Source organism: Xenopus laevis, chromosome 5L (genome assembly GCF_017654675.1).
Source record: "Xenopus laevis strain J_2021 chromosome 5L, Xenopus_laevis_v10.1, whole genome shotgun sequence".
Taxonomy (NCBI): domain Eukaryota; kingdom Metazoa; phylum Chordata; class Amphibia; order Anura; family Pipidae; genus Xenopus; species Xenopus laevis.
The window spans coordinates 1515673-1539687 of record NC_054379.1 but is presented as its reverse complement, the minus strand read 5'-3'; the positions used below and the strand labels follow the sequence as shown (position 1 = coordinate 1539687).

Sequence of the window (24015 nt, the reverse complement as noted above, 5' to 3'; positions counted from 1 at the left end):
AAAAGTACGTATAAGGATAGGTGAACATAAGCGATCGATTTCTAATTATGATCCATTGAATATTAAAACCCACACTCCTGTAGGTAAACATTTTTTTGAACATAAACACAACAGTGCGAGTTTAAGATGGTTAGTGTTGGAGGCAATTAATCTGCCTCCACGTGGTGGTGATAGAAAAAGAATGCTCCTTCAATGTGAAGCTAAATGGATTGATATTTTAAATACATTGGAACCATGGGGGATAAACGATGCATTTAGCTTAAAGTGTTTTCTATAATTGTTACACTTTTGCTCCCCTTTTTTAGATTGCTATTTCCAATGATTGGCATGAAACTGGATTGAATATAACCTAATGGTAGGACTTTGAAATTATTTTTATGACTAGCTTATTTGAGATGATACATGATACTTTCTCATATGATACTTTTGTACTATTTATTGCAACTATTTATGTGAATTACGTCCTTACTGATACATTGTATATTATTGGTGCAAGATTTTTTTATGCCTTTCTGGAGTAGGCCACAAGATGGCAGTATTCCGCATGGTATTGTTTTTAATTAATTATGTTCGTCTGGCCAAATTGGGTGAGCTGATGAACTTGCTGGTATATAGGGTTAATAAAAAGTCTGGGTGAATACACAATGTAATTAGCACCTGATGAAGGACATGTCTGTCCGAAACATGTTGTGTTTGAGTGTTTGAATAAAGTACACTGGATTTAATTTGGCTCTCCAGAGTGAACTTTGCTTGTACCTTGCACAGGGAACACACCCATTTGTATTAGAATAAATAATAAGCATACAACTCATATGCACAAACCCTAGGCCGACTATTTATTATTTTAAAATGCATTAGATATAAACATTGACAAAGAAAATATTTACACCAGAATTTTAAGAAAGGTTCCCATCCATAGAGAGCCATAGCAACCACTTGAGCACTTTATCATCTGCTGAATATCAAAACTATTATTTCCTAAACTGCTATGGAAAGTAAGAGTTAAAAGGGGTTGGTCACCTTTAAATTGACTGTTAGTAGGATGTAGAGAGGGATATTCTGAGATCATTTGCAATTAGTTTTCATATTTTATTATTTGTGGTTTTTGACTTATTTAGCTTTTTATTCAGCAGCTCTCCAGTTTGTAATTACAGCCATCTGGTTGCTAGGGTCCAACTTACCCTAGCAACCATGCATTGATTTGAATAAGAGACTGGAATATGAATTGGAGAGGCCTAAATAGAAAGAGGAGGAATAAAAAGTAGCAATAACAATACATTTGTAGCCTTACAGAGCATTTGTTTTTATATGGGGTCAGTGACCCCCAAAGCTGGAAAGAGTCAGAAGAAAAAGGCAAATAATTAAAAAACTATAAAAAATAAATAAAATAATAAAGAGCAATGGAAAAGTTGCTTAGAATAGGCCACTCTATGACAACATACTAAAAGTATCTTAAAGGTGAAGCACATCTTTAAATTCTGTATTTAAAAGCAACAGACTAAACTGATTTAGTACATCCCCAATTAATATGCAAATTCAGCCTTTCCATTGTTTGATGTTACAGGTATTTAATCAGACTGTAGATTAGAACCTCCTAAGAGCACAGGGGCGAGACTTTGCATGATATTATTCTTAGGGTCTGGCCACACGAGCAGATTTGGGGAGATTAGTTGCCTCACGAGGAAACTTCTGGCGACTTCGGAAAACGAAGCGCCGCGTGTACCTTCCCCCAGGTGATTTTCATTTTAGCCGACGGAGGGCAGTTTGGGGAGATTAATCGCCCCAAAGAAGAGGAGATTCGTCACTGGGGGACTAATCTCCCCGAATCTGCACGTGTGGCCTGACCCTTATGTCTCCCAGGGGAACGTTTATGAAGGAGGCACAATAATGACAGGTCTAGAATGATATATTGTGTGAATACTGATAGTGGTCACTATAGTAACTCTTTACTAAAGCTTCTCTTAAATAAACACTGCAAATAAAAGATTCCGCTAAATGGCAGTAGCTTTAAAAGTGTTAAAATGCTGCTTCATGAATAACGCTGCTGTACAAGGACAGGCACCCATGCACAATCGAGCTGAACATGCTTCAATGGCATTGAGAGAGAAAAGTCCAGCCACACCTGTGGTCCATAGTCAGGACTAGTGGCCGCTACCCTCGGTGGCCTCCACTCTGCGCTGTCTCAAGGCACTCTCACTCTCACTCTCTGCTGGACTCACTTCAGGGACATTGTCTTCTTCAGCTTCAGACCCAGCAACGGCAGAATCCTCATCTGAATCCTTAGCAACATTCTGAGCATTGCTTGCTTCACCTTCTTCTTCATCGTCATCATCATCTTCTTCTTCATCACTGTCTTCACTGTCATCCTCATTGCTATTTTCTTTTTCATTGTCACCTTCACTGCTATTGCCACTTTCTTCTTCATCTTCTTCTTCATTGTCATCGTCACTGCCTCCTTCATTGGCAGCACAATCTGGTTTCCTTTCCACAGGGACCACTTTGGCCTCTGCCTCCAAATTTGCCAAATTCTCTTCATTTACTTCTACAATAGGAAAAAAAGTAAAATAAACAAAGTCTTTTCAATTTCACTAGAACATTCAGAAAAAAAACCCTGCTAGCATGTATTAGGTCTATCTGGAACAGGAATTATACATCATAAAGCTGACCCCGTGCTCAGAACATCTCCCCAAACAGACAATGTGTCAGATAGGAGTACAATTTGGTGCAGATGGAAGTGTAAACTTCACAGACTCGATTGGTTGGGCTGTGATCCAATGCAATGACCCCCCCCCCCATACAAACAATCTGATTGAGTATTTAGCAAATGAACACTCCACATGATGACAATGCAATTTGGTAACAACATTTCCAATAACATAAAAAAACTGGAACACGTGGACATCTCACAATTTCCTATTAAGACTTTGATCAGTGAAATATTTGACTCAAACATAATCACCTGCTTTTCTGCTATTCCCTTGCTGTTCCTCCCAACCCTAAACTTACCTATTTATCCTTTCCCTTTCATTCAGACATTTTGTAAAGAAAGCTACTGAAAATTATGTCTCCTGTAAATACAACAAAGTAATTGTGTGTAAATACACTGCTATGTGCAGAATGGTAAGTAGTAACTTTCCCTTTTATTAGAGCAACGGACAACTGCTTGTTGTAGCTGCTATCATCCCCAACTTCTGTTGTAGCTGCATTCATTGGCAACTGCTTGTTGTAGCTGCAGTCCTTCCCAACTTCTGTTGTAGTTGCAGTCATTCCCAACTTCTTTTGCTGCTGCATTTATTGGCAACTTCTTTTGCTGCTGCATTTATTGGCAACTTCTTTTGCTGCTGCATTTATTGGCAACTTCTGTTGCAGCTGCAATCAATCACAACTTCTGCTGCAGCTGCCAACATTACCAACTTATGTCTGGGGGTCTCTGTGCTGTCCAAAAGAATAGGGCCAAACTCTACTCTCTCCCATGCCCCATCATCATTATTCCTCACTTTGCCTATGGCAGTAGGTCATTATAATACACAAAAGCCATGAATATTTTGTAAATTATATCCTTATAAACGGTGAGTTCTGATGTCATCAGTTATAAACGGTGAGTTCTGATGTCATTTCTGTCACATGACTCATTGAAACTTTGTGTATAATAATAAATAAAGTTCCCCCAGTTGCAAAATATGAGGATATTAGAAGTCACCTCGGAGTTCCATGACCTGTATAAAAACACTCTGCCTTCAGCCTCGTACTTTTATATGGTCATGAAACTCCTCGGTAACTTATAATATCCTTATATTTTACAAGAGGGGGTACTTTATTCACTATATAAATTCACTCCTGCTTTACCCCCTTTGGTTACATCATGGTGTTCGTAGTCACGCTATTACTTGATCCCAACTAAATATAATTAATCCTTATTGGAAACAAAACCAGGCTATTGGGTTTATTTAATATTTACATGATTTTCTAGAAGACTTAAGGTATGAAGATCCAAATTATGGAAAGATCTATTATCTGGAAAACACCAGGTCCCAATCATTCTGGATAACAGGTCCCATACCTGTATATATATATATATATATTTTAAATATTTTATTTCTGATGAGACACTCACCTTCTCTCATCACTTCATACTTTGATTTTGAAGGGCAACAGCAATCAATGATTAACACCAGCATCTGTTTAGACAAAAAATAGTTTAAATGAATTTAATCAATCAAGTCAAATGCATTAATGTATCCTATAGGGCCCCTGTGCTTGGATTGCCATATAGTGAAGGAAGTGTTGCCTGACACTTATGAGGGCCCACTGGGAAGAATAATGAAAAGTCCTCAGTGATAGCAGTTTAGAATATAGTGATAATCCGCCTATATAATAAAACCTCTATATGTGCCCACAGTAGCAGGTGCATGCAGAAGATGTAAATCCTCTTTATATTGGGTTTCTATAATCCTGCTCTCCTACAGCTTCTCTACTGCTTTGATTTATATTCAATTGCAAGGTAAAATAAAATGCTGTGACATCAATGTCTCATAAGACAAAGACAGTGGATGATTTCTCTATGTGTAAATGTGATATAGATATATAGATATATATATATATTTTACCAGGACATGACTGATATTGGGTTGACATGTAAGAAACATGAGGAAGTTTTACCAGTCCCAGCAGGAGGCCGACAAGCAACGTGGCCACAATAAAGATGATGTAGGAGCCCCAAGATGGAATTTCCAGAGGTCCAGTAAAGTAGTTGTGAAGTTGCTGTAAAACACAAAGAAGAGAAATACGAGTCTGTAAGATTCTGAAGTGTACTAAGAAATACTTTAATATTTATTACAACTGGAGAATGGGATTTTGCTCTGGTTAGGGGGAAAAAAAACCCATCATGATCACAATTTTTTTTTAAAATATATAAATCTCCAGTTATATTTTTCCATTTGCGATCACTTATTTTTGCAAGCAAACCCAATCTGAGAGGATAAAAATCACAACAAAACACGACTGAAGAAAAGTTGCAATATTGTTAGAAATTAATTAAATCAATATGATGGAAATGTAAACATATCTTTGTTTAGCCTTTCTAAAAGCTTCTATTTATTTGAACAAAATTGGTATTTAAAGGAATACTGTCATGGGAAAAAACTTTTTTTTTTTTCAAAACACAACAGTTAATAGTGCTGCTCCAGCAGAATTCTGCACTGAAATCCATTTCTCAAAAGAACAAACAGATTTTTTTATATTCAATTTTGAAATCTGACATGGGGCTAGACATATTGTGAATTTCCCAGCTGCCCCAAGTCATGTGACTTGTGCTCTGATAAACTTCAGTCACTCTTTACTGCAAGTTGGACTGATATCACCCCCTCCCTTTTTTCCCCCAGCAGCCAAACAAAAGAACAATGGGAAGGTAACCAGATAGCAGCTCCCTAACACAAGATAACAGCTGCCTGGTAGATCCAAGAACAACACTCAATAGTAAAATCCAGGTCCCACTGAGACACATTCAGTTACATTGAGAAGGAAAAACAGCAGCCTGCCAGAAAGCATTTCTCTCCTAAAGTGCAGGCACAAATCACATGACTTGGGGCAGCTGGGAAATTGACAAAATGTCTAGCCCCATGTTAGATTTGAAAATTGAATATAAAAAAATCTGTTTGCTCTTTTGAGAAATGGATTTCAGTGCAGAATTCTGCTGGAGTAGCACTATTAACTGATGTGTTTTGAAAAAAACATGTTTTCCAATGACAGGATCCCTTTAACATGTCGATCCCCTGCGCTGGTTTGAGCCTGAAAATCTGACTTCCGTATCTTTTCCTGTTTCTGACACCAGAGTGAAGAGAGGACTAAGCTTCATGACTCTATTTCTTCAGTTACAACGTTATTCTATTTGACTTTGCAAACTCTATCCGATCACAATCTCAGGACAGACAGATTGATGGCGCTGTCAGGAATGATACAGACACATTCTGTACATGAAGATCCATTAGAAGAAGCTGCTCTTTAATTGACATTAATAGCAAATAATTCATGAGCGGATACAAAATATACAAAAGCAGTTTTATAAATCAAACGGACGGCGTATAGGAGGAAAGTAAGTTTTAATGCAATGGAATGTAGAACAGATTCCCGGCACAGCAGAGGGTTTGGGATATTCAGGAATAAGAACAGAATGTATGCATAAGATGGAGTATGATACATTTGCACTTGGATTTGTGAAAGAATACCACTCTGAGTGAGAGACAAGGGTTTCCACTGACTGCCGAAGAGTTAAAAGCAATTCATTTCAGCAAAACCTCAAACAGCAAAAAAATTTAACACATATTCAAATTTGAAGTCGCTAAGGGGCAAATTAACTTATGGTCGAATATCGAGGGTTAATTAACCCTCGATATTCAACTGCCGAATGGAAACCCATCAACTTCGAATATCAAAGTCGAAGGATTTACCGCAAATAGTTTAATCCATCGATCGAACGATTTTTCTTCGACCTAAAAATTGTTCCAAAGCCTATGGGGACCTTCCCCATAGGCTAACATTGACTTGACCTTCCCCATAGGCTAACATTAACTTCGGTAGGTTTTAGGTGGCGAACTAGGGGGTCAAAGTTTTTTTTTAAAGAAAGAATGGTCGAATAGTCGAACGATTTTTAGTTCGAATCGTTCGATTCGAAGTCGTAGTCGAAGGTCGAAGTAGCCAAAAAAAACATTCAAAGTTTTTTTTATTCTATTCCTTCACTCGAACTAAGTTAATGGGCCCCCACATCTTTATTAAGAAATAACTCACCGAAACTCTGCTAGCGCTCCTCTTCAGAAAAGGCAAATCCACCGTGCGACGCTCTATTTCTCCTCTCTGCTTTCCTTATCGGAGATAGACAGGAGATGAAATCAAGCGCCGCACAATGGATCGTCGCCCTCTCGCCATTTCTGAAGAGGAACGCAAGCGGAGTTTGGGTAAGTTATTTCTTAATAAAGACTTAGCGATTTTAAAGTTTAATATGTGTTGGCGTCTTTTTTTCATAGCATACTAACAAAGTTTTTGCTGTTACTGTTCCTTTTATAAAGAGGCAATACAATGGTGTGTGTGTGTCTGTGTGAGTGTGTGTGAATAATTGCACAGTGCGTCAGGCCTCGAGGTTGTGTTATGGATAAGCAGAGAAGAAATGATATTTACTTTATTCTGCTGAATAAACAGCATTATGATCATGAGTTCCAGTTAAAGAGATCTGTGTAACACTAAAGGATCTGTGATGAATGTTTAGAACAGAGATTTGCTTTGCTGCAGGATCTTCTCATGTCAGAGACAGATTCTCCCCAGGGTCAATACATTTGTCCCTAATCAATAAGAAGCCCGGGTGCAAGAGAAACGTGACTGCAACAAAACTGCCTCTCACACCCTCTTGCCTCCTTCATTTACAGACGTCTGGTGCCCAATGGCAAAGAGTTGGCAACTTCAAAATCCAATGTAAAGAAATAAATCTAAAGGCACCTTTGTGAATTCCGCATTAAATGCACAAAGCGTTCCTTGCTTGCAGCAGTTCTGTGTGTCTCTGGATTTATTTCTGTACACAGATACAAGAGAACTCACACATCAACAACAAGTGATTAAAGGTTTATCCAGTGCGTTCACAGCACAACAACATTTGACATGAGATGTGAATATTCCCATTGTCCTGATCCAAGAGAATGGGAAAATGTGAGCAGAAAAAAAAGGGCTACCCAACATTTCTAAAGCAAAGCATTTTTGTGCAACCATCACCAACAAGCAGTGTGGGGCCACATAGAGATGAGAGTTGCAGTTGTATATACATAGGATAATAAATCATGTATATCAGTTACATTCTCACTGAGCCAAATGCAATCACTTAAGCAGAAAGAATCCCAAGGCACACAGGATAATTGCAGGCAAGCTGCCTTGCGTGTTTATTGCGAAGTGCAACGTTTCGGGGTCACGCCCCTTTCTCAAGCATGTGTAAGTACAGGTATCCAGAAAGTACCAGTATCCAGAAAGCTCTAAATTACAGAAAGGCCGTCTCTCACAGTCTCCATTTTAATCAAATAATGCACATTTTAACAAATGATTTTGGTGTGATTTTCTGTGTAATAATAAAACAGTAGCTTGTATTTGTTCCCAACTAACATATAACACGTTTTTATTGATGGGAAAACAATCCTATTGGGGTTAATTCATGTTTAAATGAGTTTTGGAAACACCCCTTATCCAGAAAACCCCAGGCCCCGAGCATTCTGGATAACAGGTCTGATAACTGTATTACCTATTGGCCAAAGACTGAGTGATGAGCTCTGTGTCAGGTCAGATACAAGAGAGCAGTTTTTAATGAGTGGATGACAGTGAGTACAACAAATGCCATTCACACAAGCAGGAAAAAAAGAGAGAAGCTTTTATACACATCAGAGCTCTAAAAACTCTATTGGACGACAGAGTCCCTATAAAGGCACACGTAGCATATTCTGGCACCCCTCCTATCACCCAGTGCAGGGAGTATTGAAGTGTCACAGGCACCAGCAGGAGACATACAGACGTGAGACAGACATACGTGAGACAGACAGACGTGTGCCAGACAGACGTGTGCCAGACAGACGTGTGCCAGTGGTGCTGATGCTCCTTGTGACCTGTCAAACCTGCTGCAATGGACAAATCCCACTGGAATCCCAGCCACTAACAGACAGAGAGAAATGTCACAATATCACTGAAGCTTTGCATACAGCATGCGATGGAATGAATTGCAAAGCTTTACGATACCTTACCTGACCCACCAGACAGTATTACAACTTACTCTGGGCTCAGTCAGTTGATTTATTAGCTACACTGCTAATGTCACACACATAGAAGGAGAAACCTATTATGTCATTAGAAACAGAACACCCAAATTGAACGTTTGTAAATGTTAAGTTGATGAGAGGTAAATGGGCAGCAGATGGCACAACATCTAATCTAATGCAATCTAATGCAATCTAGTACTGCACAGTGCAAGGGAACTGGGAAACAAAAATAAAGTAAAAGGTGTAACGCTAACATCAGATGTTTGGCATTAAACCTAATTAACATTGCTGTAGAGTAACCCCAAGCATGAGTGTTCTATATGTTTATCTTGAGTGTTACAATAACTGGGCCAATTCATCTCTAGGGCTCTGCACCCTAATGAATGGCAAGCAAGGGTCAGGCTCTGTGCCAGCAAGTGAGACCTAAAGTCTGAGCAACACCTTCAATTTAAAGGACACGTAAAGCCTACATTTTCCTACCATGTCTATAAGTTGGCAACATTTCCCCACCCAAATGGCATCATTTGTACTGCCATCTTTCCTCTGACACATCATCAGTGCATTTATATCTGCAAACAGCACATATGCGATGTAAAGTTCATGCAATTAAATAATACAGTCTTACACAGGCGCAGTTTACTGCTTGGATTGATCACTGTAATGGTTAAGCTGAGCTCAGGAGAGAGGGTTAGGGGTTAAAAAAACAAGATCACACAGCTAGAGCAGAATTTATATGGGAACCAGCAATGCCATCTCTTCATTGGCTGCTAGACTGCAGGGTGTTTATTAATCTGAGTTGAGAAGAACTGAGGAAATTCCAGAGGGAGGGGGCTGCGTGGGTTAGAGGAGCAGAAGGAATCATAAGTTATTAAGGGGATGCTGCAGCCTTACTATTAACCTTTGAACAACCAGAGTGGCAGGTATTTAGCGATTTCAAAGAGGCTCTTCAGTGATTAAATGTTTGTGTGAGGGGTTTACATGTCCTTTAAGACATTTTTGTATAGTGAGTAAGACTGGGCAAGGGTAAAGTGAGAAAGGAATAAACCACAGTGAGTTGTATTCTGAGAGTTTCCTAATAGAAAAGACTGAATTAGTAGAGCACACAGGACTGTGTATAGGGATCTGCAAGACACACCGAGTGAGAAGCCATGCTAGATCATTTTATTCAGCGTAACACCATTTCCAGTACAGCCCAGTTTATTGCTTCTGTAATTAGCAGTGACAATTATTGTGTAGCTGACAGATAATGCCAAAGCTTGTGCTTTCATGCTGTCTTGACTAATGAACCTGTTATGTAACATAACAAACCTGCTGTGTCACATGTCACTGCACAAACGGACAACTGGTTTATTCACCGATACACAAGCACACAGGTTACTACACATTTAACACTGATGAGAATTTCCATTCCACCCATTAGGTAGTACTTTGTGCCAGTATTTGGGTAGTTGAGAAATAAACAAGCCATGGCCAATCAACTCTCTGTAGAAGAGAAAAGCAATTTCACACTTGAGCTTCTGGGTTTTGAATTTAGATTGCACTGTGATTCAGAAAAGTACCAGGCTCCTTGCTGAGTGAGGGGCACTTTATTTAGGAAGATGGAAAGGTGGTCCAGGTCAATGTTCCCTCCAAGTCCTTCTTGGCTCTGTACACAAACAAATTCTTCTGTGCTCACATTTTAAACTTGTTTGCATATTTTTAGAAGTTGTGTGCTCAGGTCAGAGTGAATACAAATTGTTGTATTTTCATACAAAATTATTTGTGTGCACAACAATTTATTTGCGCACAAGAGCAAACAGCTTAGAGGGAACATTGGGGCTAATTTACTAACCTCCAAAATTGCGCCAGCAACGGCTTCGCTGACATTGCAACACTTCGCCAGGCGTAGATTCACCACGACAACGCTAATTTGGAAAAATCCGAAGTTTCGTCCAGGGTTCCAAAAGCTAGCGAAGTTGCACTAGCGATAATACGATAAGCAGTTTGAAGTTACGCTAGCGATGCCTAATTTGCATACGGCGTGAAGTTAAAGTACAATAGATGTATGTGTTGCAGCAACTACATTACACTACACAAGCCCAGGGAACCTTAATAAAACAGAGTTCTTATATTGCCCTATACATGTGCCCACTGTATAGTTTATGTGCCATATGTTAGGAAATGTAGGGGGGAAGGAGGGTACCCCAAAAAAAATGTACGATCTTTTTCGGTCTATCACCCTGTAAAAATGAAAAGACTTAGAAAAATGTTGAACTATTTTTGAACAAATTCCTATCTACTCTATTGCACTTCGGCTGGTCTGAGCTTGAGAAGTAAACTCTGGAGCAAGAGGAAACGTTCAGTAAAATCCGCATCTTAGTGAATTAATGTAGTTCCGTCCCTTCGCCAGAGTGCAACTTCGCCTGGCGTTAGGGAGCGAAATACCGCTAGAGTTTATCTACTTCGTTAGCAAATTGACTCCAGGGACCCTAGTAAATCGGCGAAGTGGCAAAATTACGTCACGCTGACGAAAATTCGCGCTTTAGTGAATTTGCCCCATTGTGAGTGACCTACTATTCAGCACCAAGAACACTGCACTCATTGCTTTTGAGGCTACAATGTCCCTCAACTCCTAAAACATCCTGCTCCTCTGACTTTGGGATGACTTTGGCATAGTTTAGCAGCTTAAATATATTGCAGTACAGGTATGGGACCTGTTATCCAGAATGCTCAGGACCTGGGTTGTTTTTTTTTTGGATAATTTGGATTATTTGGATAAAATGGGATATATGGGGTACATTTAACAAAAAGTGAAGTTAAAGATCACCACAGTCCACTAGAGTGAAATACCGCCACTCTCCATTCATTTCTATGCGATTTTTAAAAGAATATTTATCAATTGGTGAAAGTGAAAGCTCATCATTTGATAAATACGCTTTAGAAAATCCCATAGAAATGAACGGAGATTGGAAGCATTTCACTCTAGAGGATTTTGGTGATCTTTAACGTCACTTTTTGATAAATATACCCCTATGGGAGACAGCTTTCCTGTAATTCAGAGCATTTTGGATAATAGGTTTCCGGATATGTTTTGTTAAACTTTAAAGGGCAAGGCATTTTTAGTATCTTAAGGCACAAAATGTCTCAATGCCCTTGAGTGCAGAGGACCTCTTATTTTTACAGATAATGGATGCCATACCATAATATTGTTAGAGACTCTAGACCAGCGATCCCCAACCTTTTTGAACCCATGAGCGAAGTAAAAGGAGTTGGGGAGCAACACTAGCATGAACAACTTTCTTGGGGTGCCAAATAAGTGCTGTGATTGGCTATTTGGTAGCCCCTATGTGGACAGGCAGCTACAGGAGACTCTGTTTGGCAGTACAACTGGTTTTTATACAACCAAAACTTGTCTCCAAGTCTGGAATTCAAAAATAATCACCTGCTTTGAGGCCACTGGGAGCAACATCCAAGGGGTTGGAGAGCTACATGTTACTCATGAGCCGCTGGTTGGGGATCACTGGTCTAGACATAAACATGAAAAGCCACCGTTCTGCAAGGTTTCCTTAGTTATTGAATTATCTTATCAACAAAATAATTCTGATACTTTCCTTATTAATAATGAACTGGTGTCTGCACTTCGGCAGTGTCACTTACCCGCATCCATCCCGACAGCTGAAAAAGACTCGCCATCCCAGACATCCTAAAAATAACACAGACTAATGTTAAAGAGATGCACGCGGTACTTGCAATCAATATTCACATAACAACAGCAGCCATCTGTTCTTGCGTAACATGGATAGATGGATGAACTTCTACTTTAACACTTTAATTTGCTCACACATGCAGCTCAATAGCCCAACCTTTCCATAAACAACCATAATAGTGAGTGTTCCCCATAACCGCAGTTCTTATTCTTTTATTAAATCAAATACTTGTTGCTTTAGGCTATGGGCACACAATCTGAAGGCTCCAGCTGTTTTAAACCTGTGTATTTTTGGAGGCTGAGAGAAGCAGTTCAGCTCAGTGCCCCTATCCTATCTGCCTGCATGCGGTTACATACACAGTGTAGCTGAAGCAGAGGTCAACCCAAATACGTGAAAGGAGCCATCTCCCTCTGACCTCAGCTCCACTCTGTGTGTAACCGCACGCAGGCTGATAGGATTCAAATCAATGGAGCAATACACTACTACAGATTGTAATCTCTGGGCATTCCAGCTGTATGTATGTCCATTTATTTTTGTATCCAAAGCAATAGGTTGATCTGGTATCTACTACCTGAAACAGAGGAAAGGCCCCCCATACACAGATAGATATAAGCTGCCAACAGAGTAAGAAGCAGCTTATTGAGCAGAGTATGGGGGCCCTCCGACGGACTTCCCCGATAAGAGATCTGGCCGAAAATCGACCAGATATTGGACCGCATCAATAAACTAAACTTGATATGACCGCCCGTATGCTTCTCATTGTGATCTGAACATTGGGCCTCAGGTCCCACGATCGGATCAGCCCGATATCACCCACCTCAAGGTTGGCATATATGGGAGAGATCCGCTCATTATATGCATGGCCATCTTCAGTGTATTGGGGCAGCAATATCATTATTTTATTTTATTTAACTGAATTATAAAACTTTGCAGGGCCATGCAAAAAAAAAAAAAAGTTTCTTACACAATGGAAGATGGGGATCTCCACCCAGCCACTGGCTCAATAACTTCCCACTTCTTCTCTAAGATAAAGGTCTGGAGGTCTTCCACCATTCTTGATCCATGATATCTACGAAACACTCCATCCTTGGCACTACAGAGACAGAAACCCTATGTTAGTCATTTATTTCTATATCTCCTTAAACCCTTTCATATAAAACATTAAACCAATGGAAATCTAACATATTGGTGGAAATCTAACATATTTATTATCTAATCATATTCCCATAGAAGCATGAGTCAAAGAGTCAGAGGAGATCTGCTACCATTATAGATACTCTAATAATTCCATGACTGCTTTTTCACTGGTTATTCTGATATTCTGTCAGGTGGATGTAGGAGATGGATTGCATGCTATTACAAAACAAATTAAAATAGTATTTTTTTGGAAAATACAACTGACCAAATTTCTAAAAGAAAAAAAAAAAAATGCACCCTTATGTTAAGCCTACCTTATTGCAGATGGGACATCCTTGTGAAAATGTACAAGATACAGACAATTTTACTGACTGGTATTACCAGCGACATGGCCACTGTGCCATAGGCTTTAGCCCAATATTCACATTTACCTGGCTGTCCAGTTAAAGAGATGCACTGTCGCTTACAGAAATAAGTCGTCACCCCCCCCCCCCCCCTGAATAGCAGATGAAACTGGGTTTGAGTTTACACTTTAGGCTTGTTTTCCAGCAACACAACTTTTAACAGACAACAATTGAACAACACCATCAGTTCTAATTAGCGCTGCAGAGAAAGGCACTTTGTCAGACTCATTTACCAACACTGAGTAAATGCTTCCCTTATTGGCAGCCCTGTGTTGAGAAGTGGACAATCCTTCCTTTTATTCATACAACTGAGCAGGGCAACATCCGAAGATGCTTCTTTCACCAGTAAATTAACCTCTGCTGTTCTGTCCGGCCAAACGGCATGTGGCACATTCGTAATTAACTGAAATTGCACTCAGACAGTTTTACATGAAGTTATAGGGGTGGGTATATGTGTAATCAATTAAAGTGAAAGCTGCCAGGCACATATTCCTCTAGAGAATCCACTTGTAGGAGTATTCGCAGTCACTTACTGAAAGATTGTTGGAAGTGTTGTGACAAAGAAGCGTCCACTCAGCCCTGGGGAAGAGGAAAAAAAAGTTACATATTCACACAAATTCAAAGAGCAACCGTTTTAATTCTCCTGCAAATAAGCCTCAAGCTCTCACATGTAACAGGTTACAAAGGGAACCCCGAATGTTCCCAGTACAGAGGTGCAACGTCTCCTCCGCTGCCAGACTTGCAGAATTCATATTGTGCACTTTGCTTTTAATTCCTATTCAGCTCCCTGTTACATATTGTGCTTATCCCCAGGCTTTGCTATGCTGCTGATCCTTTCTCTAACACGGACACCTCCAGACATTACTAGGGATGCACCGAATCCACTATTTTGGATTCGGCCGAATCCCCGAATCCCCGAATCCATCTTGGAAGATTCGGCCGAATACCGAACCCGAACCCTACTTTGCATATGCAAATTAGGGGCGGAAAGGAAAAAGTGGAAAAAAATTGGTTTGCTTTCTTGTTTTGTAAGAAAGTCACATGAAATTCCGCCCACCCCACAATTTGCATATGCAAATTAGGATTCGGTTCGGCCAGGCACAAGGATTCGGCCGAATCCTAATCCTGCTGAAAAAGGCCGAATCCCGAACCGAATCCTGGATTCGGTGCATCCCTAGACATTACCTTACAATCTATAAGCAGATATTTAAATGTTCAGCCCCTGCCTATACAGCATTCACATTCAATTGAACAGACAAACTTGGATTAGAGAACATATTAAATATTCATTAATACGGACAGTGTTTTTGCCTTAAACAGCTCAGTTACGCAGATAACATATGTCTTTTTAGGAAGGTCAGTTTAAACAAGATTCTTGCTGAAATCTGCTACCTTTGCATTATATTACATGTACACACATACAGCATATAGGTGTTCTTTCTCAGGCTCAACAACAATGGGGATCTGCGTATTTGGTGCAATGTCATACGTTTTATTTAGTAAGTCACTATATATCAGTGCATTTTTATCACAAAATATATTACAGTAAAGTGACCAATGGGGCCCATTTATAAACACCGGGCAAATTTGCACATGGCAGTAACCAACAGCAACCAATCAGTGATTAGTCTTTTATCAGCCAGCTGCAGGTTGAGCAGTGAAAATAAAAGTTTGATTGGTTGCTATGAGTTACTGCCCAGGGGCAAATTTATTCAATGTTTATAAATGAGCCCCACTAGCAACTCTGGTAAGATATGATTCCCTGAATCAGTGGTACAGGCTGATACATTAGATAGGTACAAGGAAGGGTCGGATGCTTTATTCACCAGTAGCTCCTCCCAGCAGACAGGAGGGAGCCAATGAGATTAGAGGAGGGAAAGGGGTGTTACAGGGAGAGCTGGGAAGTGAATCAGGGGTACAGGCTGATACATTAGATAGGTACAAGGAAGGGTCGGATGCTTTATTCACCAGTAGCTCCTCCCAGCAGACAGGAGGGAGCCAATGAGATTAGAGGAGGGAAAGGGGTGTTACAGGGAGAGCTGGGAAGTGAATCAGGGGTACAGGCTGATACATTAGATAGGTATAAGAAGGGGTTGGATGGTGTTTAGCAAGTGAGGGAATACAGGGATATGGAAGATAGCTCATAGTACAAGTTGATCCAGGGACTGGTTCCATTGCATCTTGGAGTCAGGTTATTTATTAAGGATCAAGGTGTGTTTTCCATGAAAATTTTAGTTTATTTTTTTGGTCAAAATTTACATTTTTTGTTTTTTTTCGAGATTTATTATACCCGACCCTGGGAATAGCTTGAATCTGAAAATTCACCATCTAAAACCTGTCGAGGTCCTGTACAAGTCATTGGCAGAGGTCCCTTGAACCATTTGAAGATGTCAATAGCCTTTGTGATGTTCCAGATTTTTTTTCAGAGGGTTTTGGCCAAAAACTTGATCAATCTGAGTGATCCGAGTTTTTTCCTGACGGAAGCGCAATTGATTCGAGTTTTCAGGTTGTTAACCCCAAACTCACTGATTCAATGTTTGAGTGTCTACGTTCCACCTGTGCAAGTTCTCTGTTTGCTGGTGTCCTAATTATAATAATTTCATCACATTCAATGGAGAGGCACGGAGAGTCCTAATTTAAGAACAGCTGGAGACACTGTGTGTGTGACATCAGTATACGGCAGGACAGACACAGTGGTTATAAATCTAGCAAGTAAGAAAAGAAAGTGGACTGCCAAGCTAACAAGCCAGAAGCCAACAAGTCACAAGCCAGAAGCCAGAAACCAACAAGCTAGAAACCAACAAGCCAGAAACCAACAAGTCACAAGCCAGAAACCAACAAGCCAGAAACCAACAAGTCACAAGCCAGAAACCAACAAGCCAGAAACCAACAAGTCACAAGCCAGAAACCAACAAGCCAGAAACCAACAAGCCAGAAACCAACAAGTCACAAGCCAGAAACCAACAAGTCACAAGCCAGAAACCAACAAGCCAGAAACCAACAAGTCACAAGCCAGAAACCAACAAGCCAGAAACCAACAAGTCACAAGCCAGAAACCAACAAGCCAGAAACCAACAAGCCAGAAGCCAACAAGTCACAAGCCAGAAGCCAACAAGTCACAAGCCAACAAGCCAGAAGCCAACAAGCCAGAAGCCAACAAGCCAGAAGCCAACAAGCCAGAAACCAACAAGCCAGAAGCCAGAAACCAACAAGCCAGAAACCAACTAGCCAGAGGCCAACAAGCCAAGAGCCAACAAGCCAGAAGTTAGGTAAGCAATGGCTGTTGGCGGCACACATGGATCTCATTGGGGAAAAAGAAGAGTACAAGAGTATCTCACAAAAGGGGACTATAACGGTTAGGGCTATGGAACACAGGTGCCACTTCCAAAAACATTGTGAAAATCGTACGAAAATACAAATCGAACACATTTTCCGGATTTTAGCAAGCCAACTCCGAGGTTTTTTTTGGATTTTTGCCTGAAACCATGAAATCTTCAGATTTTTGCATGAAAACAAGCACAGATCATGATATCCTCAGGACTTCTCCTATTGACCTTATTCTCCTTATATATCACCTTAGCAGGTCTGAGATGCTGGATGTTATAGTCAAATAAAATTGAATTTTTCAAGTTTTGGATTTTTATAAATAACCCGCAAAGATTCTGACAAGTAATGCCTGGCTGAGCAGTGACAATATCTCCTGTCCTGTTCCAGCTGAGTTGGTATTTTAGACTTTACATTATCTGGGCACAAGTAGGGACGTTCCAAGGCCATGTCCTCACAATATGCCAACAGAATATGCCAACAGGTGCAGCAACCAATCGGCAGGCAGATTTAGTAGCATCCCATTGGATATTATAGCAGGCTAGACCTGGAACAAACACCACCTTTTATTACATTACTCCTAAATACTGATTCCCCCCACCTCAGTAACCTTTCAGCAGTAGTTATTGCTATATAATTATATCAGAACTAAAACAAGGGAAAATCTTTGATTCATCAATTTTTTTGTGATCTAACACGGGAAGCAAAATTTGCTCCACTTGCATTACTATATTACTATTTATTAAATGAATATGTGTCACTATTATTATCCTTATTTATCAATCACAACATTTTGTGCAAACAAATACCAAAGGGGGTTATTTACTAAAATCTAAATTTATCTCATATTTTATAAAAAAAAATAAAAAACCACAACCAAACTCCCATGCCTGATTTTAGCTAATTTATAAATAAAAAAAACTCGATTTAATCAGATCACGGAACAACTCAATAAAATTGAGTGAAAACCTGAATCGTTAAAAATTTTCGGGCTGCTTCCTGAATTGCTCTAATTTTTCAAGTTTTTGCCGGAAAACCCAGAAAAGGTTGGTTTTTCGAGGTAATCCCCAGTGCAGGCCATGAAAACTTCAAATGGAGATTGGTGCCTCTCCCATTAACTTACACAGGACCTTAAAGGTTTATTTGTTGCATAGAGTTATGTATATAGAAGTGCCTACAAATTTGACATGGCAATCTGTGATCATGTAACCCGAATCGCAACTGGCATGATCATACGTGTGCTAACAATATGCTTGTAAGAGTTTTACAGAAGATAAAAAAAAACTTACACAGGACCTCGACAGGTCTGAGATGCCAGATTTTAGGATCCAAGCTTTTTCCAGCATTGGGGATAATAAATCTCAAAATAAAATTCGTTGTTTTTTTCCTCTACAAATTTGGATTTTCTAGTGAAATTATTTTTTGAGATTCTTTAACATAAGGATTTTAATAAATAATAGGGATGCACTGAATCCACTATTTGGAAATTGGCCGAATCACCGAATCCTTTGTGAAAGCTTCAGCCGAATACAAATCAGAATCCTAATTTGCATATGCAAATTAGAGGCAGGAAAAGGAAAAAGAGGGAAAAGAATGTTTTACTTCCTTGTTTTGAGTCGAAAAGGCATGAGACTACCCTTTCCACACCTAATTTACATATGCAAGCTAAGGTTTGGATTCGGGTTCGGCCACACACAAGGATTTGGCTGAATCTGAATCCTGCTGAAAAAGGCCAAATCCTGTCTGAATCTGAATCCTGGATCCAGTGCATCCCTACTAAATAACCCCCTTAGTGTTAAAGGAGTCCCTGTCCCAGTGGAGCTTATAATGTAACTGCCACAGTCACAAACACAATATGAATATTCCAAACAACTAAATTATTTAGATAAAGATGTGCCTGTAGGGCAGTACCTGGTTCCTGAGTGACATCCACTTTGACAACCTTTACACCAAGCGCTTCGCTCTTTTCTCCAAAACTCTCCCACGCCGACTGAATTTGCTGGCAGGCTGGACACCACGGAGCATAACTTAATAAAAACAAAAAAAGACACAATTTTAAATTCATGAAGTTTAAAAAAAAAAAAAAATGAAGGAATTTTTCCTGGTCAACAAATGTTTTTATTTATAAAAATACAGAGTCCCTGGTTTGCCACTGTGGTGTGGGGTTGGATTGTGTGCCCGAGTTGTTTTGGAAAAGAAGGGGTTAAATATGAACCCTAAAGTCAAGCTCAATTCAAATTGAAACTTCAAGGAAAGTTCATTTGAAATGAAATCACATGAAATCAGACCCTGCTGCAGCCATGAATACATATTATGTTAAACATGTCATTTTTATAAGCTTTGCAGAATGTTATAGGACGGCAGAAAAACAATGTGGGAAAATATTTTTTTACTGTTATTTTGTGAGATGAAATTGCCCTTTGGGTTACAAACGAGTTTCTGCGGTGAGACATTTTGTGCCGTTTCAATCCCAGAACCAAAGGCAAGTGTAGCGCTGAATAATCAGTATGATTGCTCCCAGCAGTGTGTGTGTGTCTGATTTGAATAGTTTGCTCTTGTCACAAACTGATGTTGTTGCAGCCTGGGGTTGTTGCAGCCACTGCTACATTAAAGACTCATCCTGGACGACCCCACGGGGTTAACTGAACAAGAGAACCGTCAAGCGAACTTGCCTGAAAGATTAACTCCTCGATGAACTAAAAAAGAGCTTGAGGACAAGCCGAGTGCATTAAACTGTCACTTAGGATCATTTCATACTCACTTACATTATGTGAATCCAAACAAGTAAACAAAAGTAATTGTATCATTAGAAGTAACTTTCCATTATAATTAACTGTTCAGAGGTTTTGACGTTATTTAAAAGTGTAATGGAATTGAAGCTCGTCCCTTTCTGCACTTCTGGTTCTGACTAGTGAAACAATGTAGCGGGAGTCGGCCTTGAAGGTTTTATTCCCAGGTCTATTAGTCTGCGTGTGTGTGCTACATTGTTTCACTAGTCAGAAGCAGCAGTGGACCAGATTGTAAATACAGAGCACAAGACAAACGTCTGCTTTCATATGACTGGCGAGGAGCAATACTTACACTATCGCATTCCTTTTAAACTGCCATTTTTTGTTAAAGGGGTCCAACACCCAACAACTGTTTATTCATGCTTAAAGGAGACATTGTGTGTAAAAAATAAGAATGTACCAGTGCATTATACTCATTTACATATAGAAGAATTGTGCTTTAAAATGTAGTGTTTTTTTAGGCTTAATTATTGAATATTTCTGCACAGACCCTAATAATCCCTCCCTTCTCTTTCACTTGCTGCTCCCTGAATTCCCACGCTGTGCACTCAGCTCACTGCACAGTAGGACAGGAACCAATCAGCAGCTAGCAGGACCTGATAGGGAACTGAAGCCTGTCTGTGCTTGTGTGACTGCAGGGCTGTGATTGGCTGTCCCCTCCTACTGTGCTTCTGGCAGGGACACGCCCACCCCTCATTTGAAACAGGGACCAGAGAACATCTATAGGGAGCTCCAATAAAGGGGTTCATTTTAAAGATATTAATTTTTAGCTCCATGTAAAAGCAACACCATATATTACTCATAATTGCCTACAAAATTAGGGTTTATTAAATTATCCTATATGTCTCCTTTAAAAAAACAATTCTAAAACTTTCCAATATACTCATTAAACAGAGGCACATTTATCAACATTCTTATTTAAGTGGTTTTAAGGTTTTTTTTTTTTTTTTTTTAAAGCTACAGGTTTAGGACCTTTTATCCAGAATGACTGGAACCTCGGATTTTCAGAATAATAGATCTCTCCATAATTTATATCTTTAAACCTTAAAGGGGTTGTTTACTTTTAAATCAAATGTTAAAATGATGTAGAGAGGGATATTCTGAGACAATTTGCAATTGGTTTACATTTTTTATTATTTGTGGTTTTTGACTTATTTAGCTTTTTATTCAGCAGCTCTGCAGTTTGTAATTTCACAAATCTGGTTACTAGGATCTAGATTCCCCTAGCAACCATGCATTGATTTGAATAAGAGACTGGAATAGGAATAGGAGAGGCCTGAATAGAAAGATGAGGAATAAAACGTAACAATACATTTGTAGCCTTACAGAGCGTTTGTTTTTTTTAGATGGGGTCAGTCAAGAATCAGAAGGCAAATACGGTAATGCAAAAGCTATAAAAAAAAAGAAAAAAATGAAAACTAATTGAAAAGTTGTTTAGCATTGGCCATTCTGTAACTCACTACAAGTTAGTTGAAAGATGAACCACCGTTTGAAGTCTAGTAGAAAATCATATAAACAGCAAATAAAGGCAATAGGCTGGTTTAGAAGTTGTTAAAGGGGAGAGTAACGGCATCAGGGAGTCACTTTATGGCAAATAAAATATGTTCTGCTTTATCTCAGCTGTCGGCATGTATTTATCTATTTAATAGTGACATAATGAGGATTAATGAGCACAGACTGGACTAGAGACTGAGGGAAGTGCTGAGGAATAACAGGGACAATTATGGGACATCTCTGCAGTTGGGCAGCTTTAAACACTGCCCACAAAGTTGCTGAAGTCAGAGACAGAGACAAGTAAAGCAAATTAGGGAGCAGGGATCCCAGCAGCACCTGAGTCACAGAATAATGTACTGTGGAGGGCTGTGTGCAGCAGAGCTTACAATCTAAATACATGGGGAAGATGTTCTTGTGCAGCAGTAGAGCTGACCCTCTATTTCCCACGTGCGGCTGTTGGAGGCGTGTGAGTGAGTGTGAGTGTATTTGGGTGAGAGTGTGAGTGAGTCAGTGTCAGTATATTTGGGTCAGTGAGAGTCAGTGTGAGTGAGTGTCAGAGTGTGAGTGTGTCAGTCAGTGTCAGACTGTGAGTGAGTGTGAGTGTGTTTGGGTCAGTGAGTCAGTGTGTGAGTGTGAGTATATGTGAGTGTGAGTATATTTGGGTGTGAGTGTGAGTCGGTGCAGGCGGCAGAGACTGCATTTCCCATGATGCCCGGGGAGCCGCCGGTAGGTGTGTGCGGGGTGAGTAAGAAGAGAAGGGGTTACTCACAATAGAATCATCGAGTGTCCGCGCAGCACTTGAGACCAGTCAGTGGAAGTGACAGATGTGACTGAAGTGTCAGACGAGACCTCTGAGCTCCTCACACCCCGAGGCACCGCCAGTAACACTAGGGACACAAACAGCAGCCCTGCCCCGCGACACTGACACCTTCTCCTCCGCTCAGTCCTCTCCCGGGAGTCTGATGCTGCCGCCGCCGCCGCCATCTTGCTCCTCTCTGTCACTGACACCGGCGGTACCAGGAAGTGGCGCGACAAGGGCGTCGGTCTGACTCCTCCCCGAGCGCTGGTGTAACACAGTGAGACGCCTCATACAACTCTCAGTTGGCAGTGTCAGGCTGGGCATCTACTGGTCTGTCTCTGTGTGTGTGTGTGTGTGTGTGTGTGTGAGACAAACTGGGCCTAGGTGTGTCATTATGTAGCGGTGCCCAGTGCTTCTAACGTGACACATTTATTGGCTGCCTCGTCTTTATTCACTCAGGAGTCTCCTCAGCCTGAATTCCCCTTTTAACCCGCCCTTCAGATTTCCCGCCAATCAGGTGCCGCGCGGGAGTTTTGAAAGCGAAATTGGCGCGCGCCTCTGTCTCATTATCCCTGTGTCTCTCTATCCCTGTGTCTCTCTATCCCGGTGTCTCTCTATCCCGGTGTCTCTCTATCCCGGTGTCTCTCTATCCCGGTGTCTCTCTATCCCGGTGTCTCTCTATCCCGGTGTCTCTCTATCCCGGTGTCTCTCTATCCCGGTGTCTCTCTATCCCGGTGTCTCTCTATCCCGGTGTCTCTCTATCCCGGTGTCTCACTATCCCGGTGTCTCTCTATCCCGTTGTCTCTCTATCCCGTTGTCTCTCTATCCCTGTGTCTCTCTATCCCTGTGTCTCTCTATCCCTGTGTCTCTCTATCCCTGTGTCTCTCTATCCCTGTGTCTCTCTATCCCTGTGTCTCTCTATCCCTGTGTCTCTCTATCCCTGTGTCTCTCTATCCCGTTGTCTCTCTATCCCGTTGTCTCTCTATCCCGTTGTCTCTCTATCCCTGTGTCTCTCTATCCCGTTGTCTCTCTATCCCTGTGTCTCTCTATCCCTGTGTCTCTCTATCCCTGTGTCTCTCTATCCCGTTGTCTCTCTATCCCTGTGTCTCTCTATCCCTGTGTCTCTCTATCCCTGTGTCTCTCTATCCCTGTGTCTCTCTATCCCGTTGTCTCTCTATCCCTGTGTCTCTCTATCCCTGTGTCTCTCTATCCCTGTGTCTCTCTATCCCTGTGTCTCTCTATCCCTGTGTCTCTCTATCCCTGTGTCTCTCTATCCCTGTGTCTCTCTATCCCTGTGTCTCTCTATCCCTGTGTCTCTCTATCCCTGTGTCTCTCTATCCCTGTGTCTCTCTATCCCTGTGTCTCTCTATCCCTGTGTCTCTCTATCCCTGTGTCTCTCTATCCCTGTGTCTCTCTATCCCTGTGTCTCTCTATCCCTGTGTCTCTCTATCCCGTTGTCTCTCTATCCCGGTGTCTCTCTATCCCGGTGTCTCTCTATCCCGGTGTCTCTCTATCCCGGTGTCTCTCTATCCCGTTGTCTCTCTATCCCGTTGTCTCTCTATCCCTGTGTCTCTCTATCCCTGTGTCTCTCTATCCCGTTGT

At 40.7% G+C, this 24015-nt stretch overlaps 1 protein-coding gene across 1 annotated transcript; it reads right to left on the bottom strand.

Annotated features, from left to right (window-relative positions):
* Positions 1-813: 813 nt before the first annotated feature.
* On the bottom strand, positions 814-22809 carry tmx4.L (thioredoxin-related transmembrane protein 4 L homeolog). Its single transcript, NM_001174034.1, is given in 8 exon segments — positions 814-2542; positions 4115-4178; positions 4660-4761; positions 12417-12462; positions 13431-13559; positions 14541-14586; positions 19243-19358; positions 22384-22809. Coding segments are annotated over 8 exon segments (1119 nt in total). The 5' UTR covers positions 22599-22809; the 3' UTR covers positions 814-2141.
* Between the last annotated feature and the right edge of the window lie 1206 nt (positions 22810-24015).